The sequence below is a fragment of the Lagenorhynchus albirostris genome, chromosome 6 (assembly GCF_949774975.1).
Source record: "Lagenorhynchus albirostris chromosome 6, mLagAlb1.1, whole genome shotgun sequence".
Taxonomy (NCBI): Eukaryota; Metazoa; Chordata; class Mammalia; order Artiodactyla; family Delphinidae; genus Lagenorhynchus; species Lagenorhynchus albirostris.
The window spans coordinates 19,174,902-19,192,591 of record NC_083100.1 but is presented as its reverse complement, the minus strand read 5'-3'; the positions used below and the strand labels follow the sequence as shown (position 1 = coordinate 19,192,591).

General features: G+C 38.2%; 1 protein-coding gene across 1 annotated transcript in view; it reads right to left on the bottom strand.

Moving 5' to 3' along the window:
- Positions 1-17,690, bottom strand: part of USP37 (ubiquitin specific peptidase 37) — a 90,356-nt gene that overhangs the window by 62,748 nt on the left and 9,918 nt on the right. The window contains exons 4-7 of the mRNA XM_060152119.1: positions 13,900-14,071; positions 9,226-9,326; positions 6,391-6,569; positions 5,971-6,048 (exon numbers count right to left, since the gene is read on the bottom strand). Of these exons, the coding sequence (XP_060008102.1) occupies positions 5,971-6,048; positions 6,391-6,569; positions 9,226-9,326; positions 13,900-14,071 (530 nt within the window). The remainder of the gene's footprint in view (positions 1-5,970; positions 6,049-6,390; positions 6,570-9,225; positions 9,327-13,899; positions 14,072-17,690) is intronic.

Sequence of the window (17,690 nt, the reverse complement as noted above, 5' to 3'; positions counted from 1 at the left end):
CAAATGACCACTGACCCATAAGCGATAATAGTTACTATTTTAAGTATCTTGTTATACAACACTAGATACCTGATACAGTGATATGGGGTAAATAATAATCATAAAGACTATGGGTCATCAAGGGACTATGCAACCAGAGCAAGCCATCATGAGCTGGGTGCTATCATACCCACAAAGCTGTAAGATCAGGAAGTTACAGCAGTAATCCATCATAAAATGTGAGTGGTATATCCAAGCAAATAGGAATAGATAATGAGAACAGACCTATGAGCATTCTGGTGACCAGCTGGAAGAAGAGGAAAAAACCTGTGCCTGGTTCATGGATGGATCATCTTGGTACATAGGTACAAGCTGGAAATGAACTGCTGCTGCACTGTAGCCCCACTAAGGGACTGCCCCGGAACACAGGAGTAAGACAAAATCCTACACTGTGCAGAGTTTGAGAAATGCACCTCATTAACCACTTTGTGTGGAGAGAAAAGTGGGTCAATGGACCCCTGGATGGTGGCAAATGGTTTGGATGGATAGTCAGGGGCCTGGAAGGAATAAGACTGGAAGATCAGGGAGAAATGATTTATGGAAGAGTTTTATGGATAGTCATATATAAGTATGTACAGGGCTTCCCTCGTGGCACAGTGGTTGAGAGTCCGCCTGCCGATGCAGGGGACACGGGTTTGTGCCCTGGTCTGGAAAGACCCCACATACCACAGAGCGGCTGGGCCCGTAAGCCATGGCCGCTGGGCCTCTGCGTCTGGAGCCTCTGCTCCGCAGCGGGAGAGGCCACAGCAGTGAGAGGCCCGCGTACCGCAAAAAAAAAAAAAAGGAGTATGTACAAAGGGTGAAGATCTGTTTCACATGTTAATGCTCACCAGAGAACTCCACTAAAGACACATTAAGTCTCTTAATGTCTCCACTTAAGAAACAATCATGCAGGGTAACTTGTCCAGTAGATGCCATTCAATCTCTGTACTCAGCCATCCAAGTATTTCCACAAAAGGGCCCATGAATAACAGCCATGGTGGCAGAGATAAAAGCTCTGAATGCACCCTACAATAGGGGCTCCCCTTCAATAAGGCTGGTTTAGCTTCTGATGCTGCTGAATGCCCAACTGGTCAGCAGCAGAGGCTGATCCCCAGCCCGTGATTGAGTACTATCCTTTAAGGAAATCAACCAGTCATTTGGTGATATTACATTAGACACCTTCCATCCCAGAAAGAGTAGCAATTAATTCTGGTTGGGATTGGCATATATTTTAGGTTTGCTTTTGCCTTTCCTGCCCACAGTGCCTTGGCTGCACTGCTATCTGAGGGCTCATAAGAGTATATGATTTATTAACATGAAATCTCACATAACACCATCCTGGAACGAGAAACCCACTTTATACAAAAGAAAAGGAGGTACAATAAGGGTATATGACCAAAGGCTCCATTGGTCCTACCACATACCACATTACCTCAAATCTGATGGCCAACAGCCTTTAAAGGTGCAGCTTACAGATGATCTCATTAGGAACTGGGTGCCCTTCAAGACAATATATAGCACAAACCAACAAGCCATTACATTTATAGAGAATACATGGGTCTGGAAACCAAGAAGTAGAAGTAGGAATGCCCCCACTAAATATCACTCTTGATAACGCTCTTGTGCTTCTTGTCCCCTCAATTTAGATTCTGTGGGTCTAGAGGTCCTGGTTTCCAGAGTGGGGACTTTTTCAACGGGGGGACACGAAGAGTCCCATTTAATCTAAAGCTATGGCTGCTACCTACTCATTTGGGGCTTCTCATGCTGGCAGATCAACAGGCAAAGAAAGGAGTTACCATACCGTAACTGACTTTGATTATTATAAGGGGCAGGGTTGCTGCTATATAATGAGAGCAGGAAGAATATGTTTGGAATAAAGGAAATTCACCAGGGAATCCTTAGTGCTCTCATGCTCAGTTTTAACTCTGAATGGGCAATTATAGCAATCACAGCCTGAGAAGTACACAGTGACCAGGGTCTCAGCCCCCTCAGAGAAGAAGATCTCAGTTATACCACCAGGCAAACCATTAAGACCAGCAGAAGTGTTAGTGGAAAATGCAGTGAATCTAGAATGGATGGTAGAAGTAGATGATAATATCAGTTATAGCCTCAAGGCTATTTGTAGCAATAAGAACAAAAAGAACTGCAGCTCATCCCACTAACCCTCCTTTTTTTAATATTCTCACCCAGAAATTGAAAAGCATCAATGTGAAGAATCTATAATAAGATGGAATGAACTTAATAGTGATGCTCTATCAGAGCCCCCTCAGATCGCTGTTTATACTTCTCACACATCTAGACTATTATGTCTTCGACTGCCAGCACGTGCAGTTCTTCAGAAGACTGCCTTTGGGCTATTTCAAATATTTTACGCATCTAGGCAGAGCCAAAAGCCCCAAGGCAGCTGTTAACCAAAAACAGTGCAGTATGGAAATATGAAAGCCCATCTTCCTTACTTCTAGTTGAAAGAAGCCCAGACCTCCTGCTGGATCAAGATGAGGCCCACTCTCTGTGGGACTTTTATCTAAGGTGACATCCTTAGTTGGCTTCTTCCCCTTCGCAGTCCTGCTTTCCTTACTCTGTTACTGGTCTCGCCTATGAGTACTTCCTTAATAAGGCGCTTGCAGAAGTATGTTCATCTAGAGCCTGCTTCTAGGAAGTCCAAACTTTAAAAAATTTAATTGTGATGGTATAAAAAATATTATTAGCCCAGAACAAGGATTAGAAATTTAGGGTTCATCAGACAACTCAAAGTGGAACAACTGAGACTTCCCCAAAGTGTGGTGAATATGGTGGACTGGCATGCAAAGTCCATTACTACCACCTTTCAGTGTACCTCCCTGTTCTACAGAAGCCAGAAAGCTAAAAAACTACATTTCCAAGTTAGTGTTCAAGATTTAAGGTAAATTACATATACTTGTGCAAGATATGGGAAATGGAAATAGGGAGAGGTCATGTGTTCTGCTACTTCTGGTGGTTAACAACAACGTGGGGGTATCTAGTTTTCCTGTAGAGGATTTCCGCATTTGGCAGTGGCAGCACAGTTCTAGAGATAACAGTTTTCATGCCAGCTTCCAATTCAGCTGTTCACTTCATGACAGCCAGGAGCATCTTTGGTGACCTGATCTGGGGCATGGCTCTCAAAATCATTCCTGAAAGCTTAACCTAGAGTCTACATTTTCAGCTTTCCTAATGATTCTGTAAGCCATTTAATGCTCTCTGTATGGAAATACCTTTGTGTGTAAACTAGCTAGAGTGAATTTTGTTCCCTACAACTGGACTCCAAATACACAAATTTTGTTACTAGAAGTGGGATGCTACCATAACAAACCTATAATATGCAGAACTAGCTCAGCAGGGAGGTAGAGGGTAAGAACACAGATATTACAGACTGGAAAGCTGGTGACTATTGTTATATTTCAGCAAAATATTTACAGAACTGTTGTCTGTAATGTCTTGGGAGGCAGACCTCAAAGGAAAAGGTTGAGACAATTAAGAACACTGGTCTTTCTTACTGCTTTCAGTGAGGTTCTATTCAAGACAGATAAATCTGGGCAAGAACTAGCCAGCTTGCAATCAAGGATGAAAAGGAATACATTTCTCTGTGCCAATGGCCTAGAATTAAAATTGTGTGGTAACTTGAGACCATATGGGACTAAAAAAATCCAACTGCTTCTAATTCTCAAATTGAGGCAATGATAAGAGGTAACTGGAGTAGTTGTTTTGTAAAAAACTGATATTAATATTAGGGAAAACTGCGCGAGGGGTATACAGGTACATTTTATACTATCTTTGCAACTTTCCTGTAAATCTAGAATTATTCCAAAATTTAAAAATTTATTAAAAGAACCAAAATAACAACAAAAATATTGGCCCTAATTCCTTCTCAAGCCTATAAAAGCCTGCTTGTTCTACCTTTAAAGAAACTTCTAGACTTCTAAAGCTTACAGATTTCTAACTTCCAGAACTACACCAGCTTGACTTAGGTTACAAAAGCTGAATGGCTCCAAAGAACATAGTCTTCAAAACCCCCTTCAGCTATGGCCTTGAAAGATAACAGACAAAGGAAATCAATCAAAGGGCAAAGCCAGGAGTCGTATGGAGTAAAATGAGCAAGTGTTTCTCCCAGAGGATAGGACAGAGACTGCTACATGGGCTAATGAAGAACTTATTCCACCGCTTTCACTGTCTTCACAGTTTCTGCCTAACAAGATTTTATCTCTGCTATAGACCAATGACTCCTCAGTTTCCTATTCTTATCTTTTCTAAACGGTAACTTTTATTGTGGTTATCCTGTGCCTACTCCAGCAATGTATAATGAATGATATGCGTATGGAGATGGAAGTGAGGAATGCAGATTAACCTGCCTCTTAGTTTTTACGTGTCAGACCATGAGGGGCATGGTCCAAGGCACACCTGGACTTATGGAGAGAACTGCACATAACCCAGAGATCCTGGACTCTGAGCTGGATACAATGACTAAATGAGACATGGAGGTTGTCTCCAGCAGGGTGAAGGTAGGAGTACTCTATATACGGGAAGAATGATAAACAGAGGTAATTCTGTGGCTAGAAGAGTAAATATGGCAGACTGTTAGTTGTCCCCAAATAACCATTGTAGTCTTCTGCCATAATAGTAGAATTTGGGCTAGGCATTTCCCAGACCTTCTCATAACTTGATATAACCACATGACTAAGTTCCAGCCAATGTGATATGTACAACAGTGGTGTGTACAATTTTCAGCCTACACGAGAGCAGTATGCCCTCCCTTTGCTCCTTTCCTCCTTCCCAATAGGAATACAGACATAAGAGTGGAGGCTGAAGCTATCCTGGTTCATAAAATGGAAGCTACTTATTAAGAATGGCAGTTCAAGAAGATAGAAGGAACTTGAGTCCATGGTCATTGTAGTTTAAGATACCACACCAGTCTTATCACCTACCTAGATTTTTGTATCTGTTACAGCAACAGAACCAAGAACCCAATTACTATATAAAGTTTCTTTATCTTTTTCCCAACTCCTTTCTGGTGACCCTTTGATCTTGAACACCAGTTAACTGAAAAGCAACTGATTTCTGTTAAGGTATTACCTGGCAACTGTGTAATAAGTTTTCTCTCCCAAAAGACAGACAGACAAACAAACAAACAAAACCCACAACCCACCCATTATGAGGAAGAGAACTGTGAGCTGGTGACTATCCTATTACAGGTATGCCCTTTTGTTCAACACAAAAAATAGCTCCAAAAGATTGATGCTCCTTGCCTAGAACCTATGCAAGGTTTTATTTTTTTATTTTATTGGAGTATAATTGCTTTACAATGATGTGTTAGTTTCTGTTGTACAATGAAGTGAATCAGCTATATGTATACCTATATCCCCTCCCTCTTGGACTTCCCTCCCAGCCCCCCATCCCACCCATCTAGGTCATCACAGAGCACCAAGCTGAGCTCCCTGTGCTGTACAGCAGGTTCCCATCAGCTATCTATTTTACACATGGTAGTGTATTTATGTCAAACCCAATCTCCCAATTCGTCCCACCCTCCCCTTCCCCCACTGTGTCCACATGTCTACCTAAGCTAACTTTTCACATGAATAAGGTAAAAAAAAATTTTTACAGGTAAAGGGAAGAGGGAAGGAAGGGGGTCCATGCTAAAAGAGCAGCCAACAAGAAACACTTATCTAGAGGTCTTCAGCTCTATCCTTCTTCTAAGTGCTGCAAATAAAAAAAGCTAGGATGGGAGAAGTGCACGGAAATGACCAAAGCAGTACTAATGGCCAGATCCTCTCCCTATTGAGCCCACAACCTACTGTCACCAAAATACTCTAAATCCTGTTCTTCTATCTTTGGGATTCCCATAAACTGAACACCATCCCAATCTTCTCTAGTGGTTGCAATTACCAATATAAGAAACACTGATCTAGTGCCATAAAAGTTCTTAAAGCAACTTACGACGATGAATCATTTTCTTTAGGGTAATCTTCATTCAGCTCTGAGCCAGATGATAGCATTCTTTTCCTCTTTTCAGTCCTATAGAGAACAGAGAAAAAACGTTATTTTTAAAAAGTTGTAATTCATACTATTAAAAGGTATAAACCAACATACTCAAGAACAAGAACCGTGACTACTGCTATCTAATTCTCTACACCACATTTAAATTAATATACTGTGTATCTGCAAGCTCTATACGTGTCACTAACATAAATCACAAGACAAATACTAATTATCTCCAAAAAACACACTTCACACTTTCTTCTTCTAACTGGAAAAATCTCCTTCTTTTTCTCAAATTATTGGTCTTTCTAAAAGGCCTGAAAAACATTTATAAACAGGTAGAGCTAATGACTAAGAAAGAAAAAAAGTCTTTCATACCTATTTTCTAATAACCCTGATCTAAGAGGTGTGGATGTAGATGTCAAAGAGGGAACTGTCCGGGTAGCAGTTACTCCACTTCCTGCTGCGGCCTTAATCGATCCTCTACCTGGATTACCAAGAACTTTTCGAAATGGAATATCATCTTTAGTTTCCAAACTTCCTCTTTTTGAAGAGACCTATAAGAATAAAGTTTAACACAGCCAGTTCTTCAAATTAATTGGCATACTTTTAGACCGGTGATCCTCATATAGGGAACTTTTAAAAAATACCCACAACTGGAGACCCAACTCCAGAGATTCCAGCCTATCTGGTATGGGGGTGAGGCCCATTCATCAGCACTTTTTTTAAAGCACTCTAGGTGATTTTAATTTACGGTCAGTGTCAGAAATCAAGCTTGACGCATATTTTCCTATAGTATTCTTGTAAACTTACAAATTCCACAGCATTCCTGGAAGCAGAAAGGAATTTGCTTCGAATTACTGATTAAAAAAAAAGGACTCACATACACAAGACAAGGTTCTAGTGACCAGCATGAAAACACATCTTTAGGGAAAAAAATCCAATTTTGATAATTTAAAGTGACATAAATGTGAGAAAAAGGAGCAATAACGACATTTGGTTGCCACAATTTAAATGCCAAATCATATGTACAGCATATGACTTTTGAGGGGGTTCTAGTTTGGAGAAATGAAACAAATATATATAACAATGGGGAGACTGAAAGTGAAATAGAGCCTACTGGCAGAAGATGAATCAAAGAATCTACCCCCAAAACACATTAAAAACATTCAGAGTTAATGCACACTTTACACATATTAGTTGGGAAACAGTGCTTTTGACCAGCATTCTGCCAGTTATGTTTTATAACTCTACATTAAGAGCTATGTGATTATCTCTATGGAAAATATTGCCAATTACTTTCTACAGAATTACAATCTTAGAAGAAGAAAGAAAAAATCTGAGGTCATCTGGATGAACGATTTAAAAGTTAAATTTATTTTCAAAGGGGTAAATCATTCTCAAGATTCAAAAAAAATAAAAATACTATTATAAAAGCCATATACTGAGAAGTCTCATTATCACCCCAATGCCATTCACCCAGTTCTTCCACTTCCCATTCTCCTACACCTTATAAGTATTCTATTGTTTTTTTATGCAAATGAAAATCAATATTTTATTCTTGTTACAAACAGTAGCATACTATATGCATACTGTTTTGCATATTTTGCAACCTTTTTTGACCATGACCCCATAGCGAGAAATATTTTACATCACAACATATTACACATACACATAAATAAAACCAGAAGTTTCAGAAACCAATACTTTTCCTTACTATGTATAATACCTTCTCTATTGTTTTCTCCTCTATTCCTTTTTTATTTAATGCTAGTCACAATCCACAAAATTGATTTTATAATCTCACTAATGGGAATCATTATTTGTGAAAGTATATTTGCTTCTGCTAGATATGTTAACACTTATAGTTTAAATATTCTAACACGTTAAATTTCTACCTGTAAATGGATCAATCTCCAAGTAATTATAATGAGTGAAAAACCCAGACAAAAGAAGTTATACACTGATCCCCTTTATATAAAACTCTAGAAAATGCAAAGTAATCTAGAGTGACACAGAGCAATTCACTTGTGGCTTAGGGATAGGGGCCAGACAGGGAGCTGGAGAGAAGGATTACAAAGGGGGATGAAGAAGCTTTTAAGGGTTATAGCTATGTTCACTAGGTTATGGTGATGATTTTGCGGGTATGTACATAAGTCAAAAATGTATCAAATTGCACACTTTAAATATGTGCAATTTACTGCATATCAATCGTATCTCAATTAAAATGTAAAAAAAAACAAAAAAACCCCAACTTGTAAAAGGAAATTAACAAAAACGAAATCTTATTCGTTGATTGCTTAGTCCAGTAAATGGTTTAAGTAATCAATCTATCTGCACAGCCAAACAGAATTCATGCTTTTACTTACAGGGGAGCTTCAAAGTTTCTTTTCACACCTGGTTTACCTTTGTTAAGACAAATTAAAAGAGACACAGGACTGCTAAGCTGCAATAGTGCACAGTAAGTCTCATGGCTGGCTGAATATTTATGAAAGAAAAACTGTTTAAAAACCAAACAGGGGCTTCCCTGGTGGTGCAGTGGTTGAAAGTCCACCTGCCGATGCAGGGGACACAGGTTCGTGCCCCGATCTGGGAAGATCCTACATGCCGCGGAGCGGCTAGGCCCGTGAGCCATGGCAGCTGAGCCTGCGCGTCCGGAGCCTGTGCTCCGCAACGGGAGAAGCCACAACAGTGAGAGGCCCATGTACCGCAAAAAAAAAAAAAAAAAAAACAAACAGAAGACCCAACAAAACAGTCTGGTATCATATAGTATAGAGGCAAAGTTCATAATGTAGAACAGACCCAAAAAGCATCAAAGAAATAATAGCAGCAAACATTTATGGGGTTGTTAGTATATGGTATCACGGGCTAAGCACTTTTACAACATGCATTATCTCATAACAACCCTTAAAATATTATTGCTGTCTTAATTTTACAGATGGGTACTAAGGCTCAGGGTACTTAAGGAACTTCTCCAATGACCTACAGCTAGTAAGTGGCAGCACCAAGTCTCAAACCCACATCTAACTTCAAAGCTATGTTCTTAAAAATTACACTGTGGTAAATTTCAGATATGTGGAAAGTACCCTTGAGATAATGCAAGAATTACTAGACATTACAGTCTAAATTCTACTTCCTGCAACTACTTTATAGAATGCCTATCTAAGATTATCTTTTTTTAAAAAAAAGCTAAAACGATTCAAATAAACATACCTGATTGTCTGAGTAAGAGAGCTGCCTGTTGGTTTCCTTCTGTGAGGTCCTGCTGCCCAGAATAGCTCCAAAACTACCAGAACCCTGAGAAGGTTTCATGGCTGGTGGGGAAAAAAAAAAAATCTCAAATCACTTACTTTAATAAAGAGATTTGTCATTATTATTATTTAATCTTGAGGAAACAGAAACAGGAAAAATAAAAAAAATCAAAGTGCTTATCTGACAGAAAGTAATTCTGATATATACAGTAACTAAAATTTAGAACTAGGATCAAGCAAAAAATTAAATAACAATGCAAAAATCTGGAAACATGTATTGATAATAGAAGGGTAAGTTTTTAAATGCAAAAAGAAAATGCTAGAAATTCTCCTATATAAATATTTGGTAATTAACACTATAGAAAAGTTAGTCACTGTGTATCTATGGCATGAACATGGACACTGGATGCTAAGGACATGTGTCAGAACCAGTGACTGATATACTTCCAGTAATGTATATGCCAAAACATTCTCTGTAAGTTCAGCAGACTAACTGGCTTCTATTCTAAAGAAATCAATGCTAGTTTAAAGAACATGCAAAGTAATGTATAAATATGAATTTTTATATACTTTAAAAAGTATTTTGGGCTTCCCTGGTGGCGCAGTGGTTGAGAGTCCGCCTGCTGATGCAGCGGACACGGGTTCGTGCCCTGGTCTGGGAAGATCCCACATGCCGCAGTGTGGCTGGGCCCGTGAGCCATGGCCGCTGAGCCTGCGCGTCCGGAGCCTGTGCTCCGCAACGGGAGAGGCCACAACAGTGAGAGGCCCACGTACCGCAAAAAAAAAAAAAAAGTATTTTAAGGGAATTCCCTGGCAGTCCAGTGGTTAGGACTCTGTGCTTCCACTGCTGGGGGCTGGGGTTCAATCTCTGGTCGGGGAACTAAGATCCCACAAGCTGTGGCGTGGCCCTTCCCCCCCCCAAAAAAGTATTTTATATTTTAATTTCATTAATTTCTCACTGATGATCATTTGGAATGTTTTAATTTAAAAACATTGCAAATAATGCCGAACATCCTTTTACATATCTTCTTGCATATCTTCTTTACATATCTTGCATATCTTCTTTACATATCTTCTTGGAACAACTTTCATAGGATAAAACTCTTTAGAAAAAGAATGTTGGTGTAAAGGATGTACAATTTTAAACTAAATTGATACTATCACTATTCCTCAAAAAAGAAAAATCTCGGGACTTCCCTGGTGGCACTGTGGTTGGGAATCCACCTGCCAATGCGGGGGGAAATGGGCTCGAGCCCTGGTCTGGGAAGATCCCACATACTGCAGAGTAGCTGAGCCCATGTGCCACAACTACTGAGTCTGCACTCTAGAGCCTACGAGCCACAACTATTGAGCCCGAGTGCCAGAACTGCTGAAGCCTGTGCACCTGGAGCCCATGCTCCGCAACGGGAGAGGCCACCGCAATGAGAAGCCCGCGCGCAGCAACTGAGAGTGGCCCCTGCTCACCGTTACTAGGGGGAGCCTGCGCACAGCAACAAAGACCCAAGGCAGCCAAAAATAAATAAATAAATGTATTAAAAAAAAAAAATCTCTAAGCTCCTACCAAGTATATGAGAGTATCTTGCCTCCCCTCACATTACTGCCAATGTGACAGTAAGAATCTGAATTTAATTACTGGTGAAGTTGAGAATTTTTTCGTATTTATGGGCCACCTGTTTTTCTTCCTGAATTTCCTATATGTCCACTTCTCTACCGAATTGTCTTTTTTCTTACTGATTTGGAAAGTCAGTATTTATATATTAGCAATATTAACTCTGTCACTGTGGCTAAAGCTTTCTTCATTTTTTTTTCCTTGTCACAGAGATCACTTAAATTTTTTACACAGTCCAAGTTATTAATCTTTTCCTTTATTTATTTATTTTAAAATTTTATTTATTTATTTTTATTTTTGGCTGCGTTGGGTCTTCATTGTTGTGTGCGGGCTTCCCTCTAGTGGCAAGTGGGGGCTACTCTTGGTTGCGGTGCACAGGCTTCTCATTGCAGTGGCTTCTCTTGTTGCGGAGCAAGGGTTCTAGGTGCGCGGGCTTGAGTAGTTGTGGCATGTGGGCTCTAGAGCGCAGGCTCAGTAGTTGTGGCGCACGGGCTTAGTTGCTCCGCGGCATATGGGATCTTCCTGGACCAGGGCTCGAACCCGTGTCCCCTGCATTGGCAGGCGGATTCTCAACCACTGCGCCACCAGGGAAGCCCTCTTTTCCTTTATTGATTCTGGTTTTATGTCATACTCAGGAAGGTTTTTTCCATCCATATATTATGTTAAAATCCATTCTACCCTTCTAATAATACTTGTATCACCTTTTTTTTACATTCAAATCTTTGATCAATGTAAAATCTATTTAGATGAAGGAGTAAGATAAGGATCCAGTTTTATTATCTTCTTAAATGGTTAGCTGGTTGTCCTATTTATAGACAACAATGTTCATCTAATACTAGTCTTCTTCCCATTCATTTCAAACACCATATATTATACTTTAAATGTTTCATACTTTTCAAAGTATTTTTATACTCATTAGCTTACTCTAGTCTGTAAAGTACATATTATCACTTTTGGGCACCTAAGGCAACTTAAACCTAAAGATTAAAACAACTTGCCTAAGAGTACAGTCCACAGCTAGCCACTCTAAAAGCAGTAATGACTTACTGAGTGCCTATCATGTGCCAGTCATGCTTTACATTAATGAGCTCTAATTTTTTATTAAGCACTGAAATTAAGGTGATAAAACATTCATTTTAGAGATGAGGAAACTGAAACTCAGTTATTAAGGGAGCTGCCCAAAACCACACAGGAAATAACAAGTAGAGCTAGGATTCAAACCCAAACCTGTTTAGGTCCAAAGCTCATGTTTTTCCATTATGCCATGTTGTTCAGACTCAAACTTGGGCCCCAGTCTACTGTGCTTTCCACTCTAATGCGTTTATTTATTTATTTATTTTTAAAATTAATTAATTTTAAAATTTTTGGCTACATTGGGTCTTCGTTGCTGTGAGCGGGCTTTCTCTAGTTGTGGCGAGCAGGGACTACTTTTCACTGCGGTGCGCGGGCTTCTCATCGCAGTGGCTTCTCTTGTTGTGGAGCATGGGCTCTAGGTGCGTGGGCTTCAGTAGTTGTGGCGCGCGGGCTCTAGAGCTCAGGCTCAGTACTTGTGTCGCAAAGGCTTAGTTGCTCCGCGGCATGTAGGATCTTCCCGGACCAGGGATAGATCCTGTGTACCCTGCGCTGGCAGGCGGATTTGTAACCACTGCGCCACCAGGGAAGTCCCCTCTAATGCATTTAGAGACATGCTTTCCTTACACACATCAATTCTTAAAACAGTGATTCAATTAATATGATGGAATAAAACAAATATAGAAATACAGACATAATCCCTGATATATTCTAAACTTTCAAACAGTACTCAATTCCCTGATTCTAAAATTCAATATTTAGAAGACTGACATAGTTCAGATTTGGTAACATGAACACATAATGAATAGAAACCAAATGGCAAACAACCATAAAAAATTTTTTAAACAAGAAAATAGTGTATGAAATAGAGGTATTAATTAAATCCAAGCAAGGCAGCATTGCTACATCTTCATTTTTAAAATGTTTTTAATGTGTTATATTTAACTTAAAAAACTCAAAAGTTTGTCAACTATAAAATATCAGTAATAACAAACTACTGATGATGATACAGCTGGAGACTAACAATAATAGTGGAAAACTCATTTTAAGCAACAGATTATTCCTCATTTTAAGCAACAGATTATTCCTAAAAATTATTCCAGATTATTCCTAAAAATTATTCCAGATGCCTATAAATATATATTTTTTAAAAATCAAAACATTTTAAATGAAAGGGGTTGGAGGAGGTAGGGGAATCTTATCATACTGTGTGATTTTCTATAGTACCTTCTGTTTTCATAGCAAGAATAAAACCTCAGAATAAGTTTCATATAAAAAAGTAAGTATATAAGATTTATGTAACAAGGTAAGTTTTCCCAATTGTAATTTAAATCCTACTGCTTTTCTAGACACACTCTTTCGTGGAATCTTTAGGGTGTTCTACATATAAGATCATGTCATCTGAGAACAAAGATAAATTTACTTCTTCCTTTCCAATTTTATTTCTTTTTCTTGCCTCAGTGCCCTGGCTAGGACTTCCAGTACTATGTTGAATAGAATGGGTAAGAGAGGGTATCCTTTCCTGTTCCTGATCTCAGCAGAAAACCTTTCAGTTTTCCATCATCAAGCTATCTGCTGTTCATATAAGGCATTTATTATGTTGAGGTAAGGTAGTTTCCTTTAATTCCTACTTTGTTGAGTGTTTCTATCATGAAAGAATGTTAAATTTTATCAAACACTTTTTCTGCATCAAGATGATCGTGTGGTTTTTGTCCTCCATTCTGCTAATTTGAATAATCACATTGATAGATTTTTTTCATATCTTGAACTATTCTTGTATTTCAGAAATAAATCCCGCTTGGTCATGGTGTATAATTCTTTTAATGTGCTGTTGAATTAGGTCTACTAGTATTCTGTTGAAAATTTTTGCATCAATATTCATGAGGAATACTGGTCTACTACCTAGTAATATTTTTATAACTGCTAATGTCAGACCCTGGGAGGATTAGTGCTCACCTGCATTAAGTCTGTTTTGATGAACTGCATCTAGAAACAACCTCATTTCCTCTGCATCCTTACTTGGTACTTTATCAATAGACAAGAAGCTGTTATCTTGTAGAGTTAACATTAGGCGGCTTTGTTTTGCTCCACTGGGTCGAAGCACCACATTTTTAATGTTATGACTTAGCTGATCAACACAAAAGGAAACGTATCATTAAAAACGAATTATAATGAAGCAGAAAAAGTTGTATAATGAATACTAAACTTTATACTTTCTCAGTTACCCATTTCTTACTTTTTCCCATATTAATTTAGTTGTGTTTTTTTTCCCCCCAACCAAAAAGTTTCCATTTTTGACACATTTAAATCAAAGATTTCACTTCTAGGAGAGGCAAACACATACTATTAAAATTTTACACAGTAATCCTAACACTCTTGATTTTTTTGGTAGGAAACTGCATATTTTCAAGTATAGTTATAAAGTTATAAAAACTAATAAGTTAATTTACAGAGCCTTGATGGTTATACCATCACCAGTTTAGTAAGCCATATTGGATTAGAGGCTTTTTCTTTCTTTCTTTTTTTTTTTTAAACAAAAGCTTATAAAATATCTAGCAAGTGGTTTAAGCAGCTGCAATATAAAAGGATATACTAATCCAAACTGTAATCCTCAAAAGAATTCCACTTCTCAAAACATCAACATAAACCTTTACCAGCATTAGAACATTCTTTTTTTCTTTTTTAACTGTCTAAGCAAGGTTCATTTAACTTTCAATCACAAAGATCATAAGTACCCTGGAACTCCCTTAGCTTACTTCTACCACTCCCCAGAACTGGTTCAATAACTTGTCTTATACTCTTCCAGACTCTGGATATGTGCTATTAAGTGATAACTTTTGTTTTCTCTTGGTTGAAATTTTTCCAAGACTAAACTAATAAATCTTGCACTTTTTTAATATAAATAATTCCTGCCAACCAGGCATCCTTATTCTCTAACACTCCCCCTCAGCAGGCATATTACAGAGGTTTCTAAAGCTGCCTTTTGCTGAAGAGATAGCCTCTGAACAGCATAAAGAAAGAAGTAATAGCTTTTCACAATTTTTTTTAATTAGGGAGAACTGACCTTTGACAATTTTTAGATAAGAATGAAAAATGAGTATTACCAGCCTTAATTTATTTATTTCAAACTTAAATGACATTTTTTAAGCTTCAAAGTTGGTCTTAAATTCATGTCCTTGAGTAGAAATTCTATCATAAAACACAATAGCTAGTTTCAGATGCTTTAACTCCAAAATATTTAAATCAGCAGTTTACCGTGCAAAAAGGAAAAGAGACTGCATAAAACCATTATTTCAGTCAATATAAGAATAATCTTGAACTTTATCATTTCAACAACTGAAAAATCCTAGCTAGTCATACAATTTTAGTTACTACCCATATGGTGAGGCCTCTCAGCCTTTTCTCTAAGTCCAGATCTCTGCCGGAGCTCCAGTTTTCTTTACCAAATGCCTAGTAGATACCACTATCTGAATGCCTGACACCTCAGAAAACTCATCTCTCCCAATCCTCATGCCCCAATTCTTCCCCTCTGTCCCCTATCAAAGAGAAGATGAAAGGGACTGCCATCCACTCAAACCTAGGAATCTCCCCAGACTCTTTTCTCTCTCACCCCCCAAATCTAATAAATTAAATCTTGAAATCTCTTCAAATCTACCCTTTCCTCCACTTGCTTCTCCCACTGTCTTTTCCTTCGCTCAGGACTTTCATTTCTCATCTAAACTCTCACAATAACCTCTTACACGTCCTTATTCTCCCACTAGCTCTTGAAACAAAGTCATCCGCCTAGCTGTCAAATAAATTTAAACTTAAGATTCTTGGCTCCTTAGTATCTAAGTTCCCGTTAGTATGACAAACAAGATGCTTCAAGATCTGGTTCCTATCTAGCTCTTCAGCCTCTACTTCTGCCATTCACTCCCTACTGTGCATTTATTTTAAAATAATTTTCTGGTTCCCTGAGTGTTGATTCACACTAGCATGTTTGTCCATTATAGAAATCACCTCCACCTTACCTCCACTGTGTCTGGCAAATTCCTATCTATCCTCTAAATCCTCAGAGCACAAAACACTTCCTTCTTTGTGTTACCTCAGTATCTCTGAGATAATTTTACAGCTGAGAATGTATCTGGTTACTCTTAAGCTTGAGAAGAAAAGTGTCTCATTCAGCTCTGTATTCTTAGCCCTTAGCACAGTACCCACCACGGTAATCTGTAGGTGGTTGACAAATGAATGCTGAATGCAAATTCATCTAGAACTGAGATGAAGGTGTAATCACAGGTAGATTCCTCATGCTTCTAAAGATCTATGTTTGTTTAAGTATTTAAATATTTACTCAGTGCTAATTTGGGATGAGGACTGAAAGACTGAACCTCTATTTGAAAAAATTCTTTCTTTAATTGAGATGGGCAATTAGTAGATATATACACTATCGTTTCTATTACCCATGTCACCACCTCCAATCTATTTAAGAATATCTTTGATACATAAAATCATAATCAATGTATTTCCATAGTTTAAAAGCAAAGATAAATAGAAATTTTACTTCAGCTCTGGTTCTCAAGCATAAAGTTTTATAAATTGTTCTTCAAAAGAGTACTTTAGAATGAATATTATACTTTTATATAATCTAATTAACAAATATAGCATTTTTAAGTGCAGAAAAATGTAAGTAAGACATTAAATTCAACTCTTATCAACACAAGTAGTTCTTGGCTGCACAAGACAGAAGTGAAAACAACATAATTATCTTTTGCAGTGAAAAAATAATGAGATCCTTCAAAAGTTAACAGTTAGAAGAAAACAGCTGTAAGGATGACCTTGAATAATCATCCTTGAACGGTCTATACCATAACCTTTGGCAGGATTATTTATGAAGAAGTAATTAAGAAGACACTAATGAGTCTTATTAAAAGCTAACACTAAAAAAAACGAAATTGAGTTATTTGTAGTGAGGTGGATGGACCTAGAGTCTGTCATACAGAGTGAAAGTAAGTCAGAAAGAGAAAAACAAATACCGTATGCTAACACATATATATGGAATCTTAAAAAAAAAAAAATGGTACTGATGAACCTAGCTGCAGGGCAGGAATAAAGACATAGACATAGTAAATGGACTTGAGGACACAGGGTGGGAGGGCGAAGCTGGGGTGAAGTGAGAGTAAGCATCAACATGTATACACTACCGAATGTAAAATAGTTAGCTGGTGGGAAGCAGCAGCATAGCACAGGGAGATCGGCTCGGTGCTTTGTGATGACCTAGAAGGGTGGGATAGGGAGGATGGGAGGGAGGCTCAAGAGGGAGGGCATATGGGGACATGTGTATGCATATGGCTGATTCGCTTTGTTGTGCAACAGAAACTAACACAGTATTGTGAAGCAATTATACTCCAATAGAGATCTATTTAAAAAAATAAAAATAAACTCAATATTGCAAGGATACAACAGTCAGGGAAATTTTTTCTTGACCCGGCTGGTCCAGAACATAATCATCAGTGAGGCTTTTTGCAGTCAAATACTGTGGTTGTAAATGTGGATTTTTTCCTCACATAAGAATATTATCTAATCCTTTATAAGATGTTATCAAGTGTATTGTCTCACTATTATTTTGTGTTAGTCAGTTACCTGGGTTAATTACATACTACACAAAATTCACTTCTTTATAGCTGCCTTCCATTTTACTACTTAATGGTATACACCATCTCATCTTACAGCAGTATTAGGAATTCATTTGCTAGCTCTTTCTCTCTAAT